Raw genomic sequence first — 22268 nt, forward strand, 5'->3', positions numbered from 1 at the left:
GCAAATGGCACCATTTGTGGATACAGTGCGGAGATTTGTGACCCTGTTGAGTCAAAGTACTCCGTACTATATCGTGATTGGCAAGTAGTCTACGGAGAGCTCCGTACAACAGTTTTTTGTCAGATTTTGGGACTTGGAATCAACTATGGAGTAAACTCCAGCGTATACAAAATCCATAGTTGCCTATGTTGGCACACTCGCAATCTATCAATACCAACCTGTTAGCAGTGACGGACCAATCCCTCAGGCTAGGGTATGAAACATCTAGACTAGCACAGCCCAACCCCTAAATTTAAGGAAGCTCTTCACGAATTAAACCTGCCCACTGAGAAAGGTTGTGCTTATCGTAGCGGAGTTCGAACCTTCTAGAAGACTGGGCACGAAAAGATTATTCTTAGCAATTTGTTAATCCAGTAGTATCGAGGATCTGCAGTAGACGGGCGCAGATGAGAAGGAATGATTCCGCAGTCGAGCACGGGGTGGTGGAGGTACATCTAGCCTGGTGGCCTCCTCTCGGCCACAAGCATGAGGGTTGTTGCGGATAGAAAGAGAGTATACGTAGTAGCAGGAACGCGGTCTCAATCAAAGAGACCTTCAATAGTGAAATAGCAGTAAGAAAACAGGTAATTCAGATATTAAAAAAAAAAAAAGGTGGGAAACAGGTCAGGCACTGTCTCTCCACATCTTCACCTTCGATTTGAACATGCTCGTGGGTTTTACTTGTTCATGGATTTCAAAATCTCACTCATTAATTGTCCTACACTGCGCGACAATGCATGTATTCAAAACAGATCTAGTCGATCAGCATCCGTTCCCTAAAAAGTTCACCCCCGACAGATTCAAAGCATCTATTGTCTCCTCGTCACCCAACCCATCAAGATCCTTCCGCAGCCAAAATGACCGGAACCCCTCCACCAATCTCTGGGTAAAAGGTGCCACCTTGTCAACCTCCATCGGGGCAAAAGCAAGACGAATATACCGATAAGCTTTCTGGGCAGACATAGGTGTCGCAGCGAACATCGATCCAGGACCGACAAGACAAAGATGAGGCTTCTGGGTCAAATGAATCCAAAGGGCCTGTGCGAGTCGCTCGGGAGAATATTGAGAGCGCAAAGGATGAGTCTCAACCCGAGTCTCAACCCACACGAACATGCCCCCGACCGGCCAGACAAAATCATACATCTGCACTCGATCAACGACTTCCCAACCATCGACGTGGTCATCACTCGATCCATGGAAGAGATACTTGTTCTCTTCTAGAACCGTGCACATAGCCAGCATGCGCGCTTCATACCCGGCGCGTAACCCTTCCAGCCATCGTACCCAACCATCCATGTGCCAGCCCGAAGCGATCGGTTTGGACGATGTTCCAGATGTGTCATTCTGTTGACCAACGATCATCTCCGCTATTAGTGATTGAACAAATCCGGATGGTTGTTGAGTGGACACTTCTGTGATGCGAGTGAGACGTTCGATGATAGCCGGCTGTGCTGTGATCCAGCCGAGACGGCTGCCCGGTGCAACGGTCTTGGAGAATGTGTCAAGTCGCACTACTCGACCCTCGGTGTCGATGGATAGATATGAGGGGACAAGTGAGTCCAGGAAAGGATAGCCCGAGGATTTGCCCTCTGCGTTGTAGTTCTTGGTGTATAGATTTGGCTCCAAAGATGAGCCACGGTAATGAACCGTCTTTTCATAAGCGGATGGGAACTGCAAGTTCCAGTATGGCTCGTCCTCTATAATGATGACATCGTATTTCTGGCAGAGGGCGTAGATCTCCATTCGGCGTTCGAGAGAGAGTGTTCCACCAGTGGGATTTTGACCAGTTCTGTCATTCTGTCAGCACCTATTCCGATTACTGTTATTTTTTTGGTCGAAAGATACTCACGATACAGTATACATCAAATGAGGCCGTCTACCACGCCGGAAATCCCAATTCTCCAACACATCCTGTAACCCGCCTTTGCCACTGGCAAGCATACCCTGAGCATCCATCACGATACCGGCGACATTCAAGCCACGAGGCAATACCGTTTGAATAGCATTCATATAAGCAAACTCCTCACACAAGACACCCTCCCGCTGCTGGATCCAATCCCGGTCGGGATTCCATGTATTCGTGAATGCTTCAATAGCCTTCGCAAAACCATCGGTCGATCCACAGGTCAACAACACCTCGGGACCACCCGCATAGGGCACGTTTGGATGAAGATGGTCTCTGGCGAAGGAGCGCAGAAAGAGATTTAAAGGGGGTAATCCATCGGCGGTGCCATATTGGAGGGCGGTTGTTAAATCGATTTTGCGAGTGACATCTGACGTAGGGCTTTCCTTTGGGACTGTCACTCGGACGGAGTGTGAATCTGTGGTATCTTTGGCGCCGGATTCGAAGCGCTGGGGTAGAGCGACTTTTGCTTCGAGTGTATCATAGGGAAAATAGGATGCATGGGGCAAACCTAGTCGAATTAGTTCTATGCAGAAAATCAACTGAATTGTTTACTCCGTACCTCCAGCGAAATTAGCAATTCCGGGGATCTGGAAGTACTTATAGAAACCCTTGACACTGCTGGGTTTCTTGTTTTTTGTCGCGTAGGACAAGTGATGCGACAGGTCCAATGGAGCTGTCATGATTGCCGATCCAACAGTCTTACAGGAGGGGGATTGTATATGAGGATTCCCTTATTGAATGGACTCCCAGTCTCTGGAAATCATTTGGAAAAAGACGTTTTTTTTCAATCGGAAGCTCTCGGTTGACCCCCGCATTGCTTGATAATCAGTGGACTCCAGTCTCCACCGGATCTAACTGCATTTTGACTTGACCGGGTTTGGCTATAAGTTGGCTTAAAAATTAGGAAAGGAGATCACCAGAAGTAGATCCTCTTATTGAATAGAATATAGAGTACCGATTGACTCTCAAGTGAATGCGTTCTAATAGAACGAGCTTATCGTAGCAGAATATGTCATCAAACAACACCTTTTAGCAGTTGACAGGGGTTCATCGCAAATTTTTTTTTAGCGCTTATTTACTTCATGGCTTTGTTTTAACGGCATTCGATGGCACCTGACTCCGGCCATGGGAAATGTTTCTGAGCAAATCTCTTTTTAGATCTTCACCACTTGTTGGTATTATAGCTAGACGGTAGTAACTAGCCACAGAATCAAAGGCCTTGGTCGAAACGTCGGAGGCATAAAAGTATGCTTTGTACTAACCATGAAGAGAGAAAGCCAAGAATGAGGAACCGTTTGAATCAGTTATGATCTGAATGGGGTATAAAAAATTGAATAGTATTTGGAAACCAGATCATCAGTCTTCTTCTCTTCTTCTACATCATTATCTCATTCCTCTCGGGACATTTTAGACCAACGCTCTATCTCCGAACAAACAGATCTTTTCATGTATATCTTCAGTAGTTAGTATTGATGACTGAAACTGTTTCATTCTCATAGACTGCGTATAGAAAGGAAAGAACGATACTTAGTTTAGTAGCCAGGAACAAGGAATAAAAAGGATATCGTAGCAAGTACACGCTATATTCAGAAACCTGTCAATCGTCACGGTAAAGAAATCCGTGATTATTCCACGGACAGGGCCAGGATCAATGGTCCAGCCTCAGACGGTTCCCTAGGTCCGCAGGGAAAAAACACCACAAGGTGCAAAACAATATCCTGAACAATTTTAAAGCAAAGCCTAAAAACTAATTCAAACACCCCGTCGCTATGAACTTGATAAAACATATGCTATTCGCCGCAAAGATTTTTTCAAGCGATGTCGGCGGGATTTGAGGACAGCTCAATAATATGCTGGTGACAACCTGCAAATTATTGACCGGGTCATCAGATAGGAGTTATCACCTGGTAGATCTTTGAAATGGTTAAATATCTAGCAATTCGATCCCTCCAATGAGAATCTTAACCTAAAAAAAAGAGACACCTCCTACCTCTGATTTTTGTGATTCCAACTAGTAAAACGCAAATACTCCATCAACACGCCACATCCCAAGAAACCCTTCAGCGTTGTATAGAGGAATACCAGAAGAGCTTGCATGGAATGAATTGAGGTGAAAGTTCTTTTGTCAAGATCACCGTGTCCAGCTAGCATGATAGTCTTCTCCCCCATCTACCTCCCCACTATCATTTATCACCCAGCTCAGTCCTTCTTCCCAGTCCCTTTAGGTTCTTGAGAATGCTCATAATTATCTCCCGCTGTGTCTGCATGTCATTAAGCAATGAAGTGAGAGAGATGATCTTGGCATCAAAATCTCTAGGCTGACGTTCAAGATGAGAGTGATCGTGAGCATTTTCAGCTCTTTTGCAGTCTGGACAGAAGATTTTGCTGCTACCCGTGGGAGTTGTGTTTTTAGTAGTTCCTTTGATACTTTGATGGTCTTATAACAGTTCGGCTCATTAGGTGTGCTGGGCTTTCTGGGGTCTTCCTCGTCCGCGCCGATCTTTGGCTTGTTGCTGAAGCTCGTCTAAATTACAATGTGTATCCTGTACGCCGAAGTGGCAATTGGTGCAAACCGTTGGTTTGTCTGAAGATTTGGGGACCATTGACAAAGGCCAAAGAGCGGGCCGTGTCCTTTGCTGCAGCGTCTTTTGTCGTCAAGCTTGGATCTACCACCTGTGTGTGAATGGCCTTGATGTTGTCTGTCTTGTAGCGAATTATAGTATCACGCTGATCGCCACTTCAAGTCTTGAAAAAGCCGAGGCCAGGCTCTCTACGGTGTTTCATTTGTTTCATGTTGTTAAGCAGGGCTTCTTGTGTCGCATGATCATGGATTCCTTTCGACCAAGGACGTGCGTTGGTTCGCTGTGCCCAGTGCCCTGGAACTTGTTCCGAGTCCAACCCAATGCTTATGTTCTTGATTCAGCTTGTCGATTCTTCGTCGGCTGTTCCGCATTCTCATGAATGCTGTCTGGTGGTTCGTTGTTGTTGGACATGACTAAACACTTACTAGCTTGTCTTTTCAATTTATAGACCTCCCATGATATCCGTTAATTGCTTTGAAGCCCATACCTGATTTCTCAACATTCTCCTTGGGTAATTTTGGTGCTATGACCAGACAAGATGCAACGTATCGGCCGCTGGACTTTGCGCTTGTGAAAATGTTGAGGCGAAGAGAATTGGCGTGGAAGTGAAGCACTGTGAAGAAGAGTGGCATGGATTGATCTGAAAAGAAAACAAGCTCGGTCATATTTGAGTACTACAATTCTAAGTCAAAAGCATGCTAGTTCCGCAGCCTCAACTCAAGTCTACGTGGATTATGCGTCCCCTGCAGATTGTCCCAACTCACTCAGCACGATTCCATTTTATAAATTTCCAGGTCAAATGCCGTCAGATTAGTGTGCTTCGACGGATTTCCGTCTGGGTACGCGGCTTGGATTGACAAAAAGGCCTGGAACTCTGCTACTCAAACAAATGTTCACATAGATAGAAGCGAAGGTTTCAGTTACTCATTGAACTTGCGTCAAGATAGATATGATCCGGAAAATACGACACCTCATTGTTGATATCGCTGAGTCCACTGACTCCACAACTCAATGCCGCACATCAAGTATGCTAGACCTTTGATGTACATCTCAAGTTCAGGTGTCAAGCTTCCCATGCTTTTGTGTCGCATTTCATCAGTGGATTGCTTGAGAGCGAGCTCCAATTCTCGACAGTAGCTATACATCAATCGCTTGCAGGCTGAATGCGGCAGTCCTGTCTCGTTGGCAAGAATGTAGATGGCGGAGACTAGTCGGGCACCATCGGCTGGGTTCGCCTGGTATGCTTTCCATTCTCGCTCCCAGCTATAGATATCATTCATAACACTGGCATGCCGAAATGCGGTGCTTTCTAAAGCGGCGGTCTTTTCGAGTTCAGCGGTAGTAAGATCGAGCTTGGTACCGAATCTGATAAGAGCCGTGTAGAGTCTAGATGGTTGTCAGCACTCAACAATAAAATCCAAAAATGAATTACGCAATAGTGCATACGGTCTGTCCACATCGATCTCCCTGAATTTGAGATATGATCCGAGAGTTTCAATTTTGGTCCTCTCCTGAGATGTTTGGGCCTGCAGAAGTTGACAAAATCCCTGAGCAACATCATATGCCAGAACCTCATCCATGCTTCGCATGACCATGACAGTATCGTGAATCATCCACTCAAGACAGATACTTCTGTCGGGGCTCGCTGTTCCAAGGACAATTTTCATGACCCGGTCCCAATACGACAGCACTTCTGTTAAACTCATTTTTTCAAGTTGATCCATCTCCAAGGTCATTAAATTTCCACGCCCACCCTCCGGCCGCGAGAACTCACCGTCAATAAGTAAAGACAAGTAAAGCATTTTGTATGTCACATCAATGCGATCATCTCGCGTCAACGGAAAGAAGTAACTAAAGGCGCGGGATAACCCAAGACAAAGGAACCCCTTTTTGTCCTTCTCGCTGGCAAAATTCCAATTGTTGCCGAAATAGGGCTCAACTTGAGCTTGAATTCGTACCCATCCTAGTGGATGGGTTTTTGATTCTAGTTGGCTCACTGGAATCTTGCAAGGGACATTTTCAACTGTAGAAAATTGCCTGATCGGTTTGTCGATCGAGTAGACATGGGATGAAAAGATCGGTCGACTAACAGCCAACACCACATCAAATAGGCGTTCATTTGAAAATCTTTATCAGACACTCATTTTTTGAAATTGATAAATTGCAACTTCTATCAATCATTCTACATGGCTCGGCCTTTGGTTTGCGATTGCGAGTCTTTGTAACAGACGCTACACACCTTAACGCACGGACCATCAAACGTGATGTCACCCATCTCGATCAACCGTGGTCCATGTCAACTCTTCTTTTTACGCTTACTTCTAATTCTCCCATGTACAACATATGTACACAGAACATCTATTCGGCATTCTCTCCGTATTGCTATCTGATCTTGCAGGCTGAGTACGATATCAGAATTTAGTTCTCCCCCCCCCCACCCGATCCGACCGTCGGCGTTTGCAAGGCCAAAACCTTCGCACTAAACATATGGTTCTAGCTTCGGCTTCTGTCGGCCATCAAATCTCTCTACAGGCCTTAAGGCACCTCATTGCAATTACAGGATATAGTGGAAGTTCTTCCAGCAGTTCTTTGAGTCTCTCAACAAAGGCAGCCACAATGAGCACACTGTCAGAGAACTCACGTGCCCCATGGCGCGATCTCCTTGACTCTCATCTCAAACAAACACCTGGATATGAATTCACAGTGGCAACAATTGGTTACAATGCTCAACAACGTCCTGTGCCTCGCCTGCGGACTTGCGGCTGTCGTGGTTTCTTCCCAGAACTCGAGCTCCACCCCAAGGGCCAGGAAGCTATGGATCAGCAAGTGGAAGGCGGAGGTAATCCGCCGGTATTTGAAAGTGACATGATCTCATTTACCACTGATGCTCGAATGGACAAGCTTCCTCAACTGGAATCCTCGGGTCATGCAATTGAGGCCGTGTTCTGGCTGAAGGGTCTCATGACTCAGTGGCGTATCAAGGGGTCGGCATATGCAATTGGCAACCCAAGTGAAGAGGATGCGGAAGAGAAGATATCTCGAACCGAGATAAGAAAAGCATTAAGGGTGAAGGGGGATACTGACAGCGACCTTACGAAGTGGACATGGGAAAAGGCTGTCACAAAGTACTTTGCAAACCACTCCCCTGTTGCACGAGGTATGTTGTTTCTATCTTGCTTCTTGGCTTGCTTGTCATCTCCCATCCATAATGACCGGGCATCTAGGTTCTTTCCGAAACCCTTCCCCTGGACAACCTAGATCCTCAACTCCCAGCCAACTGGATCTCAAACTAGGTCAACGGGTTTTGGACCTCCATGACCCTGTTGCACGGGCAAATTTCCGAGTTGTCGTCATTCGACCCGAAGAGGTTGAGCGTCTAGATCTTACTGAACAAGAGAATTGCAAAAGATGGAACTGGACATTGACTGGCGGAATCGACGGTTCTCGGTGGAATGAGATTGAGTTATGGCCGTGATTCTACCAAGAACTGTAAATTCATTTTTTTTTACGTTTGGATGAACTTGTATCCACACAATATTCCACCGCTGCCTTGAATTGATAATTACATGACTTAGGCTACCTGGGTTAGAAGTTTGTATCCTAGGCTTTAAGGCTCGGATCATCTCTAAAGAAAACAAAGCAAAGTGTTGGTACGTGGGTGTTTGTAAGAAGCTGCATCTGGTGACTGGGATTGTCACATATGCTTGATCTGCTTGGTTTGAGGTGGTCATTTTGCTCTCTGGCTGTCGCGCGCTTGGAGGCACTTTCACTTCTGCCAACTCGTCGTACCTCGACCGCAGCGATTAACACGCGTCACACGCATAGTCAATTAGCTTTCACTTCTCAGTTCATCTTCTTTCATTAACAAAAGTGACTCCCCTCAGAACTAATCTCTTAGCCCGCCTTGTCCAAACATAAAACTGACCACCGACACGCTCAAACAGTGTCTGACACCGAGATGCCCAACGATAACCCTGCTTGTGCTGACTGTAAGGCCAAGAAGAAGCGGTGCATCCACCGCAACCTACCTGCAAAGGTCACCAAGGCTGACGTCCCAGCCAACATGCCTTCCCCCTCCGATCCCACTCCCCCTCCCGTCCCAACCCCTGCTCCCACCTCCGCACCTGTCACTGCTCCCGGTGCCGCCACCAGAGGATGCCGCAAGGTCGCTGAGGCCAAGCTCAAGGTATGTAACATTGACCTGCCTCTGACTTCTCTTTAGCTTTCTGGCAAAGCTAATACATGGATATAGGAGACGAGTCCCGCTCTCGCCGACTCCAGCGACGAGCTTTCTTCCGTGCCCTCCGAGACCGAGCAGAAGCCGGTGGCCAACAAACCCACCAAGAGTAGTCGCCGTGCCAAGCCCGCCGCCGAGCCCCAGAACGGGGCCCTTAACCTCCCCGCCGATAACCTTCAGGCCGCTTCCACTATGTCCGTCCACCGCATCTGGGCCCGCCAGCTGCAGGACGACCTCCAGGAACTTGAGAGGAGCATGGAGGCCTTCACCGAGGCTCACCATGATACCATGGCTGCTGCCCAGGCCATCCAGCGTACTGTCGAGGGCTGGATTCAGACTTGGGCCGCCTCTGGTCGCTAAGCAATCTCGACGTTCATCATCGCACCTTTTCAACTCCTTGGTCCTGGTTTCTTTCATTCTGATGTGTTGGGATAGATATTTGCGGTCGGTTGAGATGTTACTATTTTTGGTCTGAGGTGATTCTTCCCTGATATGGGACGTGCACGATCAGGTCTGGATGATTCATGTGGCTTCAAGCCACGTGAGCCTGGTCGGCACCCATGGATTTGGTTTGTGTTGTTTTCGAGAGCGGTGTTCCGTTCCTGGGCACCTTTAATCCATGGATTTTCGAACTCGAATCGTTGTAATCGCAAATACCTTTACGTTCGACTTGTATATTCCCTCGTTGTAGGCTGCCATGATTCGCTCCCAGCCTTGGATTCCACAAATTCCCCTTCACGATCGGTGCTGATATGTCACGTGTAAAGTCTAGACCTTCAATGTCGTTAAAAAAATCTATTTGGAATCGAATCTGGAGGGTCGGGCACCTGATATGAAAACAGGGAAGTACCCAGGACTATACGGAGTATTCCGTACATTGGATTGAATGTGCATTAGGGGAAGTTTATGATATCAATCCCTGACTCTCAATTAACCCTCAACCAACCGTTGGCTGCCAAAGTGGGACCCCAGTCACCAACCAGGGACTCTCCCGGGTCTTCCGCGGGAGGGATCGTCCGGCCCCCAATGGTGTACCAGAATCTCCCCATTTGTTGGTATTTGAATTTCACAATACACAGTCTTCTCATATTCTCTGTGATCCCCGAGTCCCCGATTTTTGGTCCCCGAAGTGGACTGTGGCGTGTCAAACCTTTCAAAAACATGTGTTGATATCTACAGGGTTCTGGGTGAAATTATCAGTCTTTTCTGTTCCGGCCTGGCCTAATTTAACAGTCAGGAATCACCCCATATCTTTCCGTTGCCGGGAGACTTGACTCTCCGAGGAATGGCTTAGATGCTGTCTTTGGATGATATTGGTCTTCTGTCACACTGAGCATCATGAAACTCTTTGGAGCCTGTGCAAAACTTATTACGTCTGATGGTCAACCTACTCCATACATAGAGTCAGCTAATATGGTCATGTTGCACGGAGTTCTCCGTTCGCTCAGTCCCTCTAGTCTGCATTTACTGACACTGACACATGCAGCAATCTATCTCACCGCTCGAATGACTATGGTACAAGCGATCCAATCACCTAAAAATCCTAAAAAGAACCGAAGTTGCAGATGCAGTTGGCCCTATGTGCAGGATTCCGGCTATCAAATACATCTCGTACCATAACTGCGCCCCATTTTAAATTTTAATCAAAAAGGGCCCACCGAACAAAGTATTTACCATACCAATACCAATACCAGTCCTGTTCTCTATTTCTGTGCCTGTTCACTTCCCCTCTTCACACTCTGCTTCACCGTCACTTGCATTTTTAACTGCAGATCCTATCCAACGCACAACTCATTGAGGGGTTACTAAACACTTCTCTTCCACCCGCACCGCGATCTCCCTCGTCCGTCACTTTTTTTTTCTCTCCGCGAACATTAGCGATTCTGGTTAAACTCACGATTTACGACGAAACGAAACTCGGAAATACCTGCTCGAATTTAATACTTTGACTGTTGATACTTTGGATACCAAACTGTGGATGTACGACAACCCCCCTCAGGGATTCAACCATCAAATTTGCTATCATGGCCACGGCATCGATGGATGCACTAGGGGCCTTCACCCACATGAAAGACAATATTCCTGCATGGATCACTCGCGTCTCGGAGCTCGCTACACACACTCACAAAAGACACAATGAATACTCCGAAGCTTACAGACGCCACGCAAATTTGAAGCTCCGCCGACGCAAAAATAGTTCTATTCGCTCTATCCATACTAATGATCTCGTCCCGATCGCACAACGAAAGGTCCCCAGCCCAGAACCACCGGCAGTTGAAATACCACAGGATGCGCCCGAGCAGATTCAACGTTCAGATCGCAAGCGCACTATAGATGAGGCTCCATCAGTCGAGTCCAACAAAGAATACAACATGTTAGTAAGCACACGGCACAATGTCATCATTGAGTATGATGGTCATACACAGCAGACACTCGAGACGATTGCACGCGATATCGGAGTGGCCAGGAACAATCTCCGCCGAGGGCAGATGTCCTTGATGCCCCGTACAGGGCTGCGCTCGGGCTTTTTGAGCAAAGGCATGATGAATATGCCAGGTGGACTAGGACAGACAGGGTCACTCTCTTATGTTCGCAGCACCCGGACCACAAGTGGAGTTGTCGGCATCTCTGGTACCAGTGCACTCCGAAAAGACTCCACATTTGACTTTGCAGACAAGCAACTGGAACTTGCCCATTCGCTTTGTGAAACGGCGGCGTACCAAGTCCTTCGATCTGGCGACTGTGGCACGGAACTGGACGGCGTGGAGGAGAAATTCAAGATGCTACTTGAGGCGGCTATCAACGAGGTCGACCGTCTTCTGGCAGAGAAGAAACACCAAGAAGAACACAAGCAAAAGCAACAGGAAGGGACCGCGGAAGGACCCCCCAAGCCGCTCCCTTCCCCCTCGGCGGCCCGACTGGCAATGGTTGCTGCCATGGCTGCGAACAAGCCCTCAATGACCACGGCAGGCGCCATTGAAGTCGATGATAACTCGTCTTTCTCGGCTGAGTCCATTGACATCTCTGCGTTCCGATCCTCCCAGATCCGAGTCTGAATACGGCGCAACCAATACTTGACCTCCTATTAGCGATTTTAGCGTTTGTTGAAATTCTTCCAGCAAAAATCTTTCCAGCCGGCTGATACCTTTGATCTGTTGAGATCATTTTCTTCTCTTTGATTAGCCTCCTTTTTTTCATTTGCCTTGGTGCATCTTTACTTGCGAACTGATTTGCAGTCACGGGCGCGCATACCAATTCCAACCCTCATTCCCTAATTTGCGATCCATGTTCTACTCCTTGCTGTCTTACATCTTTCGACATTGCCGTTCTTGTTTGGGGTTCATATCTCCTGCCTGTCTCTTGCATCAGCTCACGACTCATTCCCAAGGTAGCACGGCGTTGGAATCGGCGTTTTTTGTTCTTCTTTATACTTCTACTTCTGTCTTTGCCCACTGAGTTTCCTGGGCCTCTCTGCATTCATACATTCGTTCATTCTTGGGTATATATATTTATTGCAGCAATTTGAGTTTTCCATGGATTTTTCAGCTTTGTTCGTCAGATTTGCATGCATCTATAGATTACTCTACCACATATGAAGAATTGTACGCGGTACGGAGTACGGACTTCTCCGTATTTTGAAGGCGTGATGGCCCCGGCACTCCATGACCAATTGAGTCAAGTTTCAGCCAATAATGTGAAATTTACAAATGACCCTCGGTTCCCCTTACCAGGCTTGATTTCCTTGTAATACGTCTGGGCGTTGCTTGGCAATGGTCCCAATGCATGACCGTTGCGTCTCGGTACGGGACGAAGGCAACGGCATGCAGATCTTTCGGTCGATTCGCCAAGCAAGCGAAGTCGCTATTGGTGACTGCTCTCTAACCTTCCTAGTTAAGTAAACAGTCTGGTAAGATATCTTTCAGCGTGGAGACCACCTTTGCAAGTGGGGGGAACCTTGGGGGTTTAAGTTCGATTGTCTACTCCGTACACTCCGTACACTCCGTATGGAGTAATAAACAACAATCTATTTTGTGCTCCATACAACAAAGTATCACCCGTGGGAGCTGCCGCTCAGATCAACCTTTTGTTTCCCCACGGTCGGCAGCCACGAGGGCTAAGGCGGTAATCTCCTCAAGTGTCATATTACTGCTTTGCATGTAAGCTTGCATGGCACATATTGCTGCGGAATAAGTTCCATGTTACATTATGCGACCCTTTAAAGGTGCCTACTTCATGCGACTAAGGAAGCACCTATCTAGTTTCCGGTGTACGGAACATTTGTGGACATGATATTACGCATGGTCTAGACTCATGTTCTTTCGGTGGATCACGGTGTGGCGGCTGTAATAATACAATACATGTGGATATTACACACACCACCTTACAACTTGAATATTACATGCCTGCAAATGTAGAGGGATCTTGCTTCTCGAACAGAAGTACGTACGAACGAACGGATTACTCCGTACAGCGTAACTCGCGCACATCCTGGAATACAAGTATAACATTCCTTCCTCGTCTAGAGATATCAGAAGATCTCAATGCAACCGATCGTTTGAAAAAAAGAGAGAGAAAATTAATTGAAAAATGATCAACATCAAAGCTGACACAATTATTTTTGTGGTAATACTTCAATGCAGTAATTTAGCATGTACGGAGTACTGTTTACTAAACCCCCGCTCATCTCCTTGGATGCCGATCAACTCGCTGTCAACTTTACCTTCCCGTTTTGGGTGGTACTGATCATTAGTCGTTGTTTTTTTTTTCGGGAGAAAAAGTACAATGCAGGAGGGAGGGGTGGGGAGAAAAACTCGAGTTTTCCAACTCCGCACATATAAAAAAATGTTTTTAAAGACGATCTGCTATGTCGAATACAAAATGCTAAATCTCCAGGAAATAAAGTCTGTCCTACCCCTTAATTGGAGATGCCATGATGTCTAAATGTTAGGACATGAACAACAACCAGCGTAATTTCAAACCTAACTTTTTATTCCAATTTGATATTATCGTCCCCATCCCGGCTAGCCAGAATTGACGGGCGTCGAGGGATATACGGGAGGGCCCCAGTTAAACCCAGAAAACCAAAAAAAATCTTTCATAACGCTTGACAATGGCCCTTTGTATGTTACATACAGAGTATTCCGTACTCTGTGTTTAGTACTACTTTCACAACAAGGATGTAAATAAGGTACAGATCCCATAGTAGCCTCCTGCCTATCTGAGCAAGAGGATCCCGGGATTCTGTAGGTTGCTAACAAACAGGGAATATTCTGTAAGTTTCCGATTATTCCGATTGTTTCAGGGGATATATGTTTGTAATTTTGGATGTGATGTCTAAATTGTGGCAGGGTCAAATCTCGCTTGTAAATTTACTCGGAACTCCATACTCCATACAACATGGCGTGATGGTACACAACATAAACTTTGTGCGGGTACTTGATTGTCAAAAGGTAAAATCCACTTTAAAGAAGCTTACTTGCAGTGGAATGGGGGTGAGAAGTTTGATTCTGTGGTCTGTGGATTAAATACGAGCGCTGACAGCAACCCAGTATCGGTGACCTCTGTGGTCCCTGACAAGTAATCGTGCCAAGCGCCCAACACACCTTCGTGTATTGGTGCGCCCCACTCAACGATAATTCTCACTCAACGATAATTTTCGAGGTAATGAATGCATTCAACTCCATATTTACATAGAACCACCATAACTATCTACATACCAATTTCCACCATTGCTATCTCTTGCCGCCATTAAAGCTTTATGTTCAGTATCAGCTGGATCCCTAGCCTTTCGGGCCTGTTGTGTAGCTTCTAAATCCTTGGCATGTTTTGCATGTATGCGCTTCAACTTTTTAGAATCAGCCTCTCGCCTAGCCACCATCTTCCTATTTGCGCATATAGGTGATAGTACCGAGGCCCTAGATCCAAGAATAGATCTACCATTTCTCGGGGCATTTGCAGTAGAAATGGCCATACGAGCCTTCTTTAATTCGGCCCTTATGTTACGCACTGCCTAACTGGTCACAGTTATGTTGGAGCTTCCCTGATTATACTTGCCTGTGCTGATCCTCCAACGTCAACGATCTGCCTCTCAACCGAGCTGTTGCTGCGCACAGTCTTATTCCAGCCTAAGTCCTTTTGAGGGTATCGAGGAACGATGCCAGGTAGAGCGCCGAGTAGATCTATACCGCAGTATTGGTCTGCTCGTAGGTGTTGTCAAGTGATAATGTAGTTAACGAGTCAACGTGGTTCCAAAGGTAAACACAAGTAACAATGTAGGAATTGAAGACAAAGAACTAAACTAAGTACATGGAATGGTGCCCTTATATATCTGTCGAGATGTGTGGTGCCACCATGAGATGGGTACAAATGCCTCAATGGTGCCACCTCTGAAACACCAAACGTTTCAGAGTTCTTCGCTTCCTACTCCCTGGGTGACTCCCCTGGAGTCACTGCTGACAGATAGATCTATTGGCTCTTGGTGGCCCATCTGTGTACCCGGTGGGGCACCACTGATTGGTGACGGGTAGGTCCGTAACACCTTAGTAATGCATTTGCTTGGGATGAAAGAGTATTTATATCTATCAATACCGGTAATTGATTCCTTTTAACCACCAGTTAGGTTAGTATAGGTAGCAAAAGGTGCTAGCACCTTTTACCGTTTGCCTTAGCTAATTTAGTAACCAGTTTTATCCCAATTAAAGATCTTATAGGGTCGGAATAGATAATTTTCAAATAGCATACGGAGGCTAATAAACCAAAGTAATATTAGGCCGTATTGCTCACTATCAACCTTCACTTTTCGGCCATTTTTGGGTTAATATAGGGTATCTCAGGTGGTAATCTTTGCATAGAGCGGTATACCCACATTGGGCCTACCACCTGATCGTTACCGTGTCAGGGTGCGGGCTGGCAGGACGGTATGATAGGAGATGACTGGTAGGAACAGGTCATGACAGATCAGATTCCCATTGACAGGTACAGGCAGGGGCAGGCTATTATACAAGACGTAGCTCGAAGAGCTACAACAGGATCTAGAACTGAAGTTCAGATAAACAGGTCGGATATCACGTGTCGTGATCTTCCTCTTACTAAGCATCACAGTTCGCACCGTGACAGAAAGGGTGGATCTTGGGACGTTAAAACGGCGCGCCACTTCACGAATTGAAGAGATTTCTTGATTCTTAAAAGCCTGTGTAGCTAGTCAGATCCTACCCTCCTGCTCTATTGAATTTCGAGAGGATTGAGTACGAATTGGTGGCAAAGTGGGTGGTTGAACTAAGTAAGATCTAATTCATGGACGCGTTTTGGTTGGGGTGGCCAGCTCGCTTACCGAATACGTTAACTGGTCTTATGTAATCCATCCAGAGCAGCGGCCTGATTTGCCTACGGGATTAACCTCGGTCTCGACAAAAGTACCTACATGTCACATGTGTACAGGCTGTACCGTTGTAAAACACGAAAGAACACTGATTGTGTCTACAAACGATGCATTCTTATAGTACCAAGCACTCGAGGATGCCTCAATCATAGAGAGCCAGGATACTGGTGGACTGATACTTTTCCATCCGGTGACTGCATTATTCGGTTAGAGGCATGCAGTACCCGAGGTGCCATCTAACGGAGTAAAAGTATCGAACAAGAAATATATAAACGCAGCACAGCTCGAAAATTTGAGCAACCTCATGGTGTTTGATAGACTTCTTTACAGTCGGGACATTGAAGCTTGATATTCAGACTATGCACTCCCGCATGCTATTAGAGGAAGATCCTAGTCGGTACAATGAGGATATTCTTTCCAAATATATATAGAGTTGAGTCACAGGCCAACCGGACCGGATGTAGGACTTGATATCCATGTACGGATGCCATCGATTGGAATTTTTTTTTTACTTAGCTATATTAGTTCTTGGGCCACTGACTGTGCAAGAAAAAAAAAATAACCAACAGACAGAAAAACCATTGCAATCGTCCCAGTGGGTTTGAAAACCGGGGGTTGATCCAATCAAAAAAAGAGATTGCATTGACGGGGAATCGAACCCCGGCCACTACTTAACACAACACCTCAGAAGAAGTGACATGGAAGAGTAGTATTCTACCACTGAACTACCAAAGCTTCTTATTGATTATGCAGACCCAACCGCTAATGTGACGTCCTGGAAAATGAGCCACAATCCCCTTTGGAATATGGCAGGGCTTGGAGTCGGGAAACCTTCCAATGAATAACCATCTACTTCCCTCACCATACAACAACCGAACACGACCACCAACATGGCTGGAACTTATAATACAGCCGCTCTGGGATGTTTTATTAGGAGTACTTACACAGTCCATGCCTCGGAAATCATCAACGCCAATTCATATTCCAAACAATTCAAATCTCCCTCCAATCCGCATAAGTTGCATCTCAGACACGCACAATGCAACCCCTCCTCTACCACCCGGTGATATCCTGGTCCACGCGGGCGACTTAACGGCATATGGAACCTTTGACGAGGTGCAAGCGCAGCTCCACTGGTTGTCTTCTCAGCCACATAAACATAAGATTGTCATAGCAGGAAACCACGACCTTATCCTCGACGAAGCAAGAGAGAGGAAGTTTCCTACGCGCGAGGGAATTAGTGCCACGAAACGGAAGGAATTGGATTGGACCGGGATTCACTATTTGCAAGATGAAGCAGTAACGCTGGAACTGCCAGTCTCCCCTACCGGGGAGCAGCAAGTGCGCAGGGTGAAATAATACGGGTCTCCAATGACGCCGGAATTTGGCCTTTGGGCCTTTCAGTATCCCTCGATTCGCGATGTGTGGACTGGACAGATTCCGGATGATACTGATGTCCTAGTGGTGCACGGCCCTCCGGCTCTTTATGGTGACGGCGACGGCGAGAAGGGACCAGATGGAAAGATCAAGGTCAAAGGAGATGGGTATCTATTGCGAGAGATATAAAGAGTAAGACCCAAGATGGTTGTCTGTGGGCATATCCATGGGGCCTGTGGTGTTGCTGTCATCCACCACGATGGAATCGAGGATGTTAGGAACGGATTACAAATGCAGGGGGAAGGTTACAATATATTTGGCGCTCCCAAAAAAACTCTGTGGAGCAAGATCACTATGAGGAGGAATGTTGAGCTTCCGGAAGAAACACCTGTCATCAACGCCGCCGTTGCACCGAATGCGCCGAGAAGCGAGGAAACAAGCCCAATTGCTATCGATTTCCACTAAGCGCAAGGATTTACAGGAGCAACCACTCATCACGTCATAACTCATTGCAAAAGAAAGCCCAACAGGTTTCGCCGTTAAATAAAATGAATATGCGGTTGCCAATGCAGGATGTTTTTCGCTGCCAGCTGCTCGCTAGCCCTTTCCTCTGCGAACGACCCAAGAGTCTGTTCGGTATCATGTGAGATTACTAGGGTCTCTTCTAACCGCGCCACCTGGTCTGTCCACGGGTTGACTCCTATATTCTGTCCTCCTTTTGGTACCAGTCCATTTCTTCACGTGACGTGATGGGATCAACTTTCCGTGGCAGACCTAGCTCGATACGCTGGTTGAATGAATTCGACCAACAGGGGCGGTTTAGCAGAAAGAACCGCGTAGCGTGATCCAGAGGGGTCCTGTGGATCGGGAATAGAGGCTACCGGCCATTTCGCGTACCAGATATGCTCGATTTCATTTCGCAAACCGATGTTGTCATTCAAAATCAAGCGCTCATCGAGTCGACATAGTGAAAATAATGGGCAATCTTCCAGTTTGTCTTTAGGGGTTCGGTAGGCGCGTTTGGAGAGGCGTTCGCGGTAGACATCGGGACGAGCGAGGAGTTCTTCGGGCTTTGGCGGGGGAAAGATGGGCTATTTTATCAGTTGAATCACTGTGCCATAGACATTTCAGGAATTCGGGAATCAGCCACATGCTGTCAAGTGGGATGAATTATGTAGACCAGATATTCCTCACCGTCAGGTAACGCAGTATAAACTGATCTAGCCAAGATGGAAAATCACACCTCTCAGCACTCTCGAGATCGCCAACGCCACGTAGGCGGAGATACAGGGTGACCTATGAACATTTCAGGGCTATCTGGTGGGCTCCAGATGATTCCGACTCCCCCGAGGGATGGCACTGGCCGGCCGGTCATTCCCGGATCGTTTGAGATCAATCGAGATCAGCTCCTCCTTGCACTCCAATACAGGGCAGACTATCTCCGCGAACAAGGCGTCACTTTGACCATTGATGTAGCCGGAGGTGCAGTCAATACCATTTACCTTCGTTCTAGACACAGTACTGGCAACGTCGACTTTTTTTTTTGGTGCAGACGAGCAAAGTCATCTTTTTAAAAGACGCATCCAAACATGCCCAACAGCAATCAAAATCTCAACTCGGCGCATACAGGTTCAATAATTATATGTCGTTATTCCTAAACCGCGTTCTGGAGCATGACCTCATGGGGACCTCCCATTATCAGAATGTTATCCTCCTCAGCAAGCCCAGACTCACAGTCTATGTTGTCCCCTGGGAATACGCTCTGTGCGGCAAGACGGATCCGGCTGACAAAACCGAACCAACGTCTATACGACACTGCAGACGCCGTCGCTTATCTTTGTCAATGTGTCAAGGTGAATGGCGAACGTGCAATTCAGGCACAGCAAAATTGAGACGTGGGTACGGAAATACAACGAGGTGGTTTCTGCCACAGTGCTGGTGGAGATTGATACCTTGTATCCGACCAAGCATAGTTAAACACGGTATATGTTTTTGACCGCTCCCACTAGGCCACATCAATACGACATAAGGATATCGTGACCCTCTCATCCAGGAGAACATCAAGTTTGAGTAAATCTACAGGTAGTGTAGCCTGTGCTTGGTGATCCAACAAACCCCCTAATACAGCGCATGTTGGAATAACTCTCGGCCCAAGTCCGAGCTAGCTGTTCGTTATTACAGTGGGACCGCCAAGGGATTGGGCGGAACTTTGCAACTCCACTTAGAAGGCGGTATGTGAAGGGTCTCCGTTGGAGGTCTCACTGTTCTTTCTCCATAGACTTTGTGTTCTTGTCGAGGCACATCGCACCTGGAATTATATGTATGTTGTAAATCCTTTTCCCGCATCGATTCCAAAAGTCGGCCGTGTTCTGCAACCTCTGTCCTCGAGATTGACGGGATCCAGTAGTCGATGGTAATCTGTTCAGATGTCTCTTTCTGAGGTGCTCCGTATTAATCGACTCTCCTTGGCGCCGCCTCAGGGTCCACACTAGGGGGTTGCACCTACAACGTACAACCTAAACTCTGGGGAGTATAGGGAGTTCCCCAGTCCTGCATAGTAGTACTTTACTCAGAAACCACTTAATATGTACATTACATAAAAGTCTAGGGTGCTACTATGCGACGCTATAAATAACACTCCTTTCCGAATGAAGACAATTCCCCCAAATGTCTTAAAATAACACGCTCATCAGTGGATTGAAAAAGAGTGGAGAACCTGTTCCACTCACACTGGGGGGGGGGCGGCATTAAGGCTTTCGGGATCACGCCTTCATCATAAAAGTGTCATCCTTGACAGCTTAAATCCGGGGTATCATCGAAAGGTTATTTTCCGGTCGAACATACATGGACAAGGACGAGCATTCTGGACATGCACCATTCGTCGTTTACGATAGACGTGCCTGGTAGATACACGGAGACCAACCCTTCTCCAAACGACAGTGTCTCAGTTGAACTCTTGACTATCTTGACCCCGTACGGAGCACAATATCTTAAAATACTTCGCTATACGGGGTATGCTCCGCAACCCTCCACGACTGTTTTTGGAGAATTGAAAGACAACTATTCAGACGGTCTTCCCCACTTCGATGACCCCTGGACGTGGACGCTAGAATCTTCCTGTCGTCGATGCTGGGCTCGAAGGTATAAAAAGGGAGCTCAAGTCTTGCCCAGAAAGAAGCATCCAACATCCATCTCTCACTTTCTTCCAACCCACTTCCAAAAACACCCTCACCAAACTTCAAAATGGTCCGCCTCTCCGCCCTCATCACTCTGGCTCTTGCCACCGTTTCCCTGGCCGCCACCAACGCTCAGTGCCAGAAGGAATTCAACTCCTGCCGTATCGGCGTGGATGCCAACCACGCCGAGTGCGCCGCCAACCACGCCGAGTGCTGCTCGAATGCCTTCGATACCTGCCGCACTGGCCCCGACGCCAACCACGCTCAGTGTGCCGCCGACAACGCCGCTTGCTTTGGTCAGCTCTAAGCGCCACATCGGCCAATCCATCGGGTTCGATGATGAAATGTACAGATCCCATTCTGGTGTACTGGTCGGACATGGCCCGGAACAGCCCTTTTGGTGCTGATCGGATGGTTCTGCAAAATCATTGGAGGAGGGGGCTTCTATTGTCGATAAAATGGGAAATCATCATGTACATATCCAATCTTGAATCCGTTTCTTTGTATCTTCGCCCGAGCATGATTAAGACGCATCGACTGAGTAGCCTGTCCCCCGGGTAATTTCGCGTAGAAGCCTTTGTAGATGAACTATCAGCATATACAACGTCTTTCACAAGCGAGCTGGCCACGTCAAAACAACAGAGTCAATACGATGAAAATGAGCTTATCGTTCGCTCAGCCGTACGAAGGCCATAGCATCGAGTGTGACCTGGCGCCAACCGTGGCACCAAACATGAAGCTCCGAGTAACACGGTTTGATTGACGTCTGGGGCCGGGTGAGGTTATCTCCTGGTGGCAAGGGACTGGAGTTGACTTGAACTCCAATCAGGCAGATGGTCCATTCTGACCGTGAACGAAGTGAGCCAGTCTAGAAGCAAGCTCTTTACCGGTCTGACGATGAATTCGAATCCTGTTCTGGAGTCTCCAATGTGCGACAGCTTCGGATTTATCTTGATGTCTGCCTTCTCTGCTCCCAGAGAATTATCTTTGACCACCCTCGTTCGTCTTCTCGCCATCACCTGTGTCTCAAACGGAACAGCAACATTGAGTAAGAACCACTTCGTGATGATCTCGAACCTAGACCTGGTCACCACGAACCTGGCCCTAGCCAAAACGAGCACATCGGACCGTAAAGGCTGGAGTGAAGATTAAGAGACTCGATCACTGATTTTTAACAGATCCTATCCTGGCTCTGCGCACTAAACAACTGAGGGTCAAAGTGCCCTCCCGTCTATTGCGATCGGCAAAGAAATTGGTAGTGACCAGCAGATAGGCGACCCAAAAATGGATCGAGTGGCGTAAAGCAAAAATGCAATACAGGAAACCCGAATGAAGTCAGATCTTTCAAAGGATCGAAAAAGGCATGGAAAGCCAGATCAAGCCATGCCTGCGTGCTAGGGTTCGGAATCCTGTTTTCGGAGAAGATCGGGCTCTGATCTCACATTCTCTTTTAGACTTCAATTTTCCTTTTTCTGATATCAGATTGAAGAAAATTAACATAGTGTATGTTGTGATGTGGACGTGAATTCAGTATCTTTCAATGCTTCGTTGAACGTAAGAACTAAATGGATAT

At 47.1% G+C, this 22268-nt stretch overlaps 6 protein-coding genes and 1 non-coding gene across 7 annotated transcripts; 4 read left to right on the forward strand and 3 right to left on the reverse strand.

Annotated features, from left to right (window-relative positions):
* Positions 1–801: 801 nt before the first annotated feature.
* Positions 802–2625, reverse strand: Pdw03_7799 (Aromatic amino acid aminotransferase, putative; the record flags this gene model as incomplete). Its single annotated transcript, XM_014677459.1, has 3 exons — positions 802–1828; positions 1889–2453; positions 2505–2625. 3 exons carry the CDS (start codon positions 2623–2625, stop codon positions 802–804), a joined length of 1713 nt encoding a protein of 570 aa, XP_014532945.1.
* Positions 2626–5498: 2873 nt separating this feature from the next.
* On the reverse strand, positions 5499–6329 carry Pdw03_7800 (Terpenoid synthase; the record flags this gene model as incomplete). Its single annotated transcript, XM_014677461.2, has 2 exons — positions 5499–5913; positions 5974–6329. 2 exons carry the CDS (start codon positions 6327–6329, stop codon positions 5499–5501), a joined length of 771 nt encoding a protein of 256 aa, XP_014532947.2.
* Positions 6330–7143: 814 nt separating this feature from the next.
* Positions 7144–8002, forward strand: Pdw03_7801 (FMN-binding split barrel-like protein; the record flags this gene model as incomplete). Its single annotated transcript, XM_066101770.1, has 2 exons — positions 7144–7684; positions 7752–8002. The coding sequence occupies 2 exons, from the start codon at positions 7144–7146 to the stop codon at positions 8000–8002; spliced, it is 792 nt and encodes a 263-aa protein (XP_065956853.1).
* A 483-nt stretch (positions 8003–8485) lies between these two features.
* Positions 8486–9124, forward strand: Pdw03_7802 (uncharacterized protein; the record flags this gene model as incomplete). The annotated part of the gene is made up of 2 exons (XM_014677462.2): positions 8486–8713; positions 8780–9124. 2 exons carry the CDS (start codon positions 8486–8488, stop codon positions 9122–9124), a joined length of 573 nt encoding a protein of 190 aa, XP_014532948.2.
* A 1664-nt stretch (positions 9125–10788) lies between these two features.
* Pdw03_7803 (Fungal specific transcription factor domain family protein) lies at positions 10789–11820 on the forward strand (the record flags this gene model as incomplete). The annotated part of the gene is made up of 1 exon (XM_014677463.1): positions 10789–11820. The coding sequence occupies one exon, from the start codon at positions 10789–10791 to the stop codon at positions 11818–11820; it is 1032 nt and encodes a 343-aa protein (XP_014532949.1).
* A 4960-nt stretch (positions 11821–16780) lies between these two features.
* On the reverse strand, positions 16781–16877 carry Pdw03_tRNA116. Its single transcript has one exon. It is a non-coding gene; the product is annotated as a tRNA-Gly (tRNA).
* Positions 16878–20762: 3885 nt separating this feature from the next.
* On the forward strand, positions 20763–21002 carry Pdw03_7804 (uncharacterized protein; the record flags this gene model as incomplete). Its single annotated transcript, XM_014677467.1, has 1 exon — positions 20763–21002. One exon carries the CDS (start codon positions 20763–20765, stop codon positions 21000–21002), a length of 240 nt encoding a protein of 79 aa, XP_014532953.1.
* Between the last annotated feature and the right edge of the window lie 1266 nt (positions 21003–22268).

This window comes from Penicillium digitatum, chromosome 3 (assembly GCF_016767815.1).
Source record: "Penicillium digitatum chromosome 3, complete sequence".
Taxonomy (NCBI): domain Eukaryota; kingdom Fungi; phylum Ascomycota; class Eurotiomycetes; order Eurotiales; family Aspergillaceae; genus Penicillium; species Penicillium digitatum.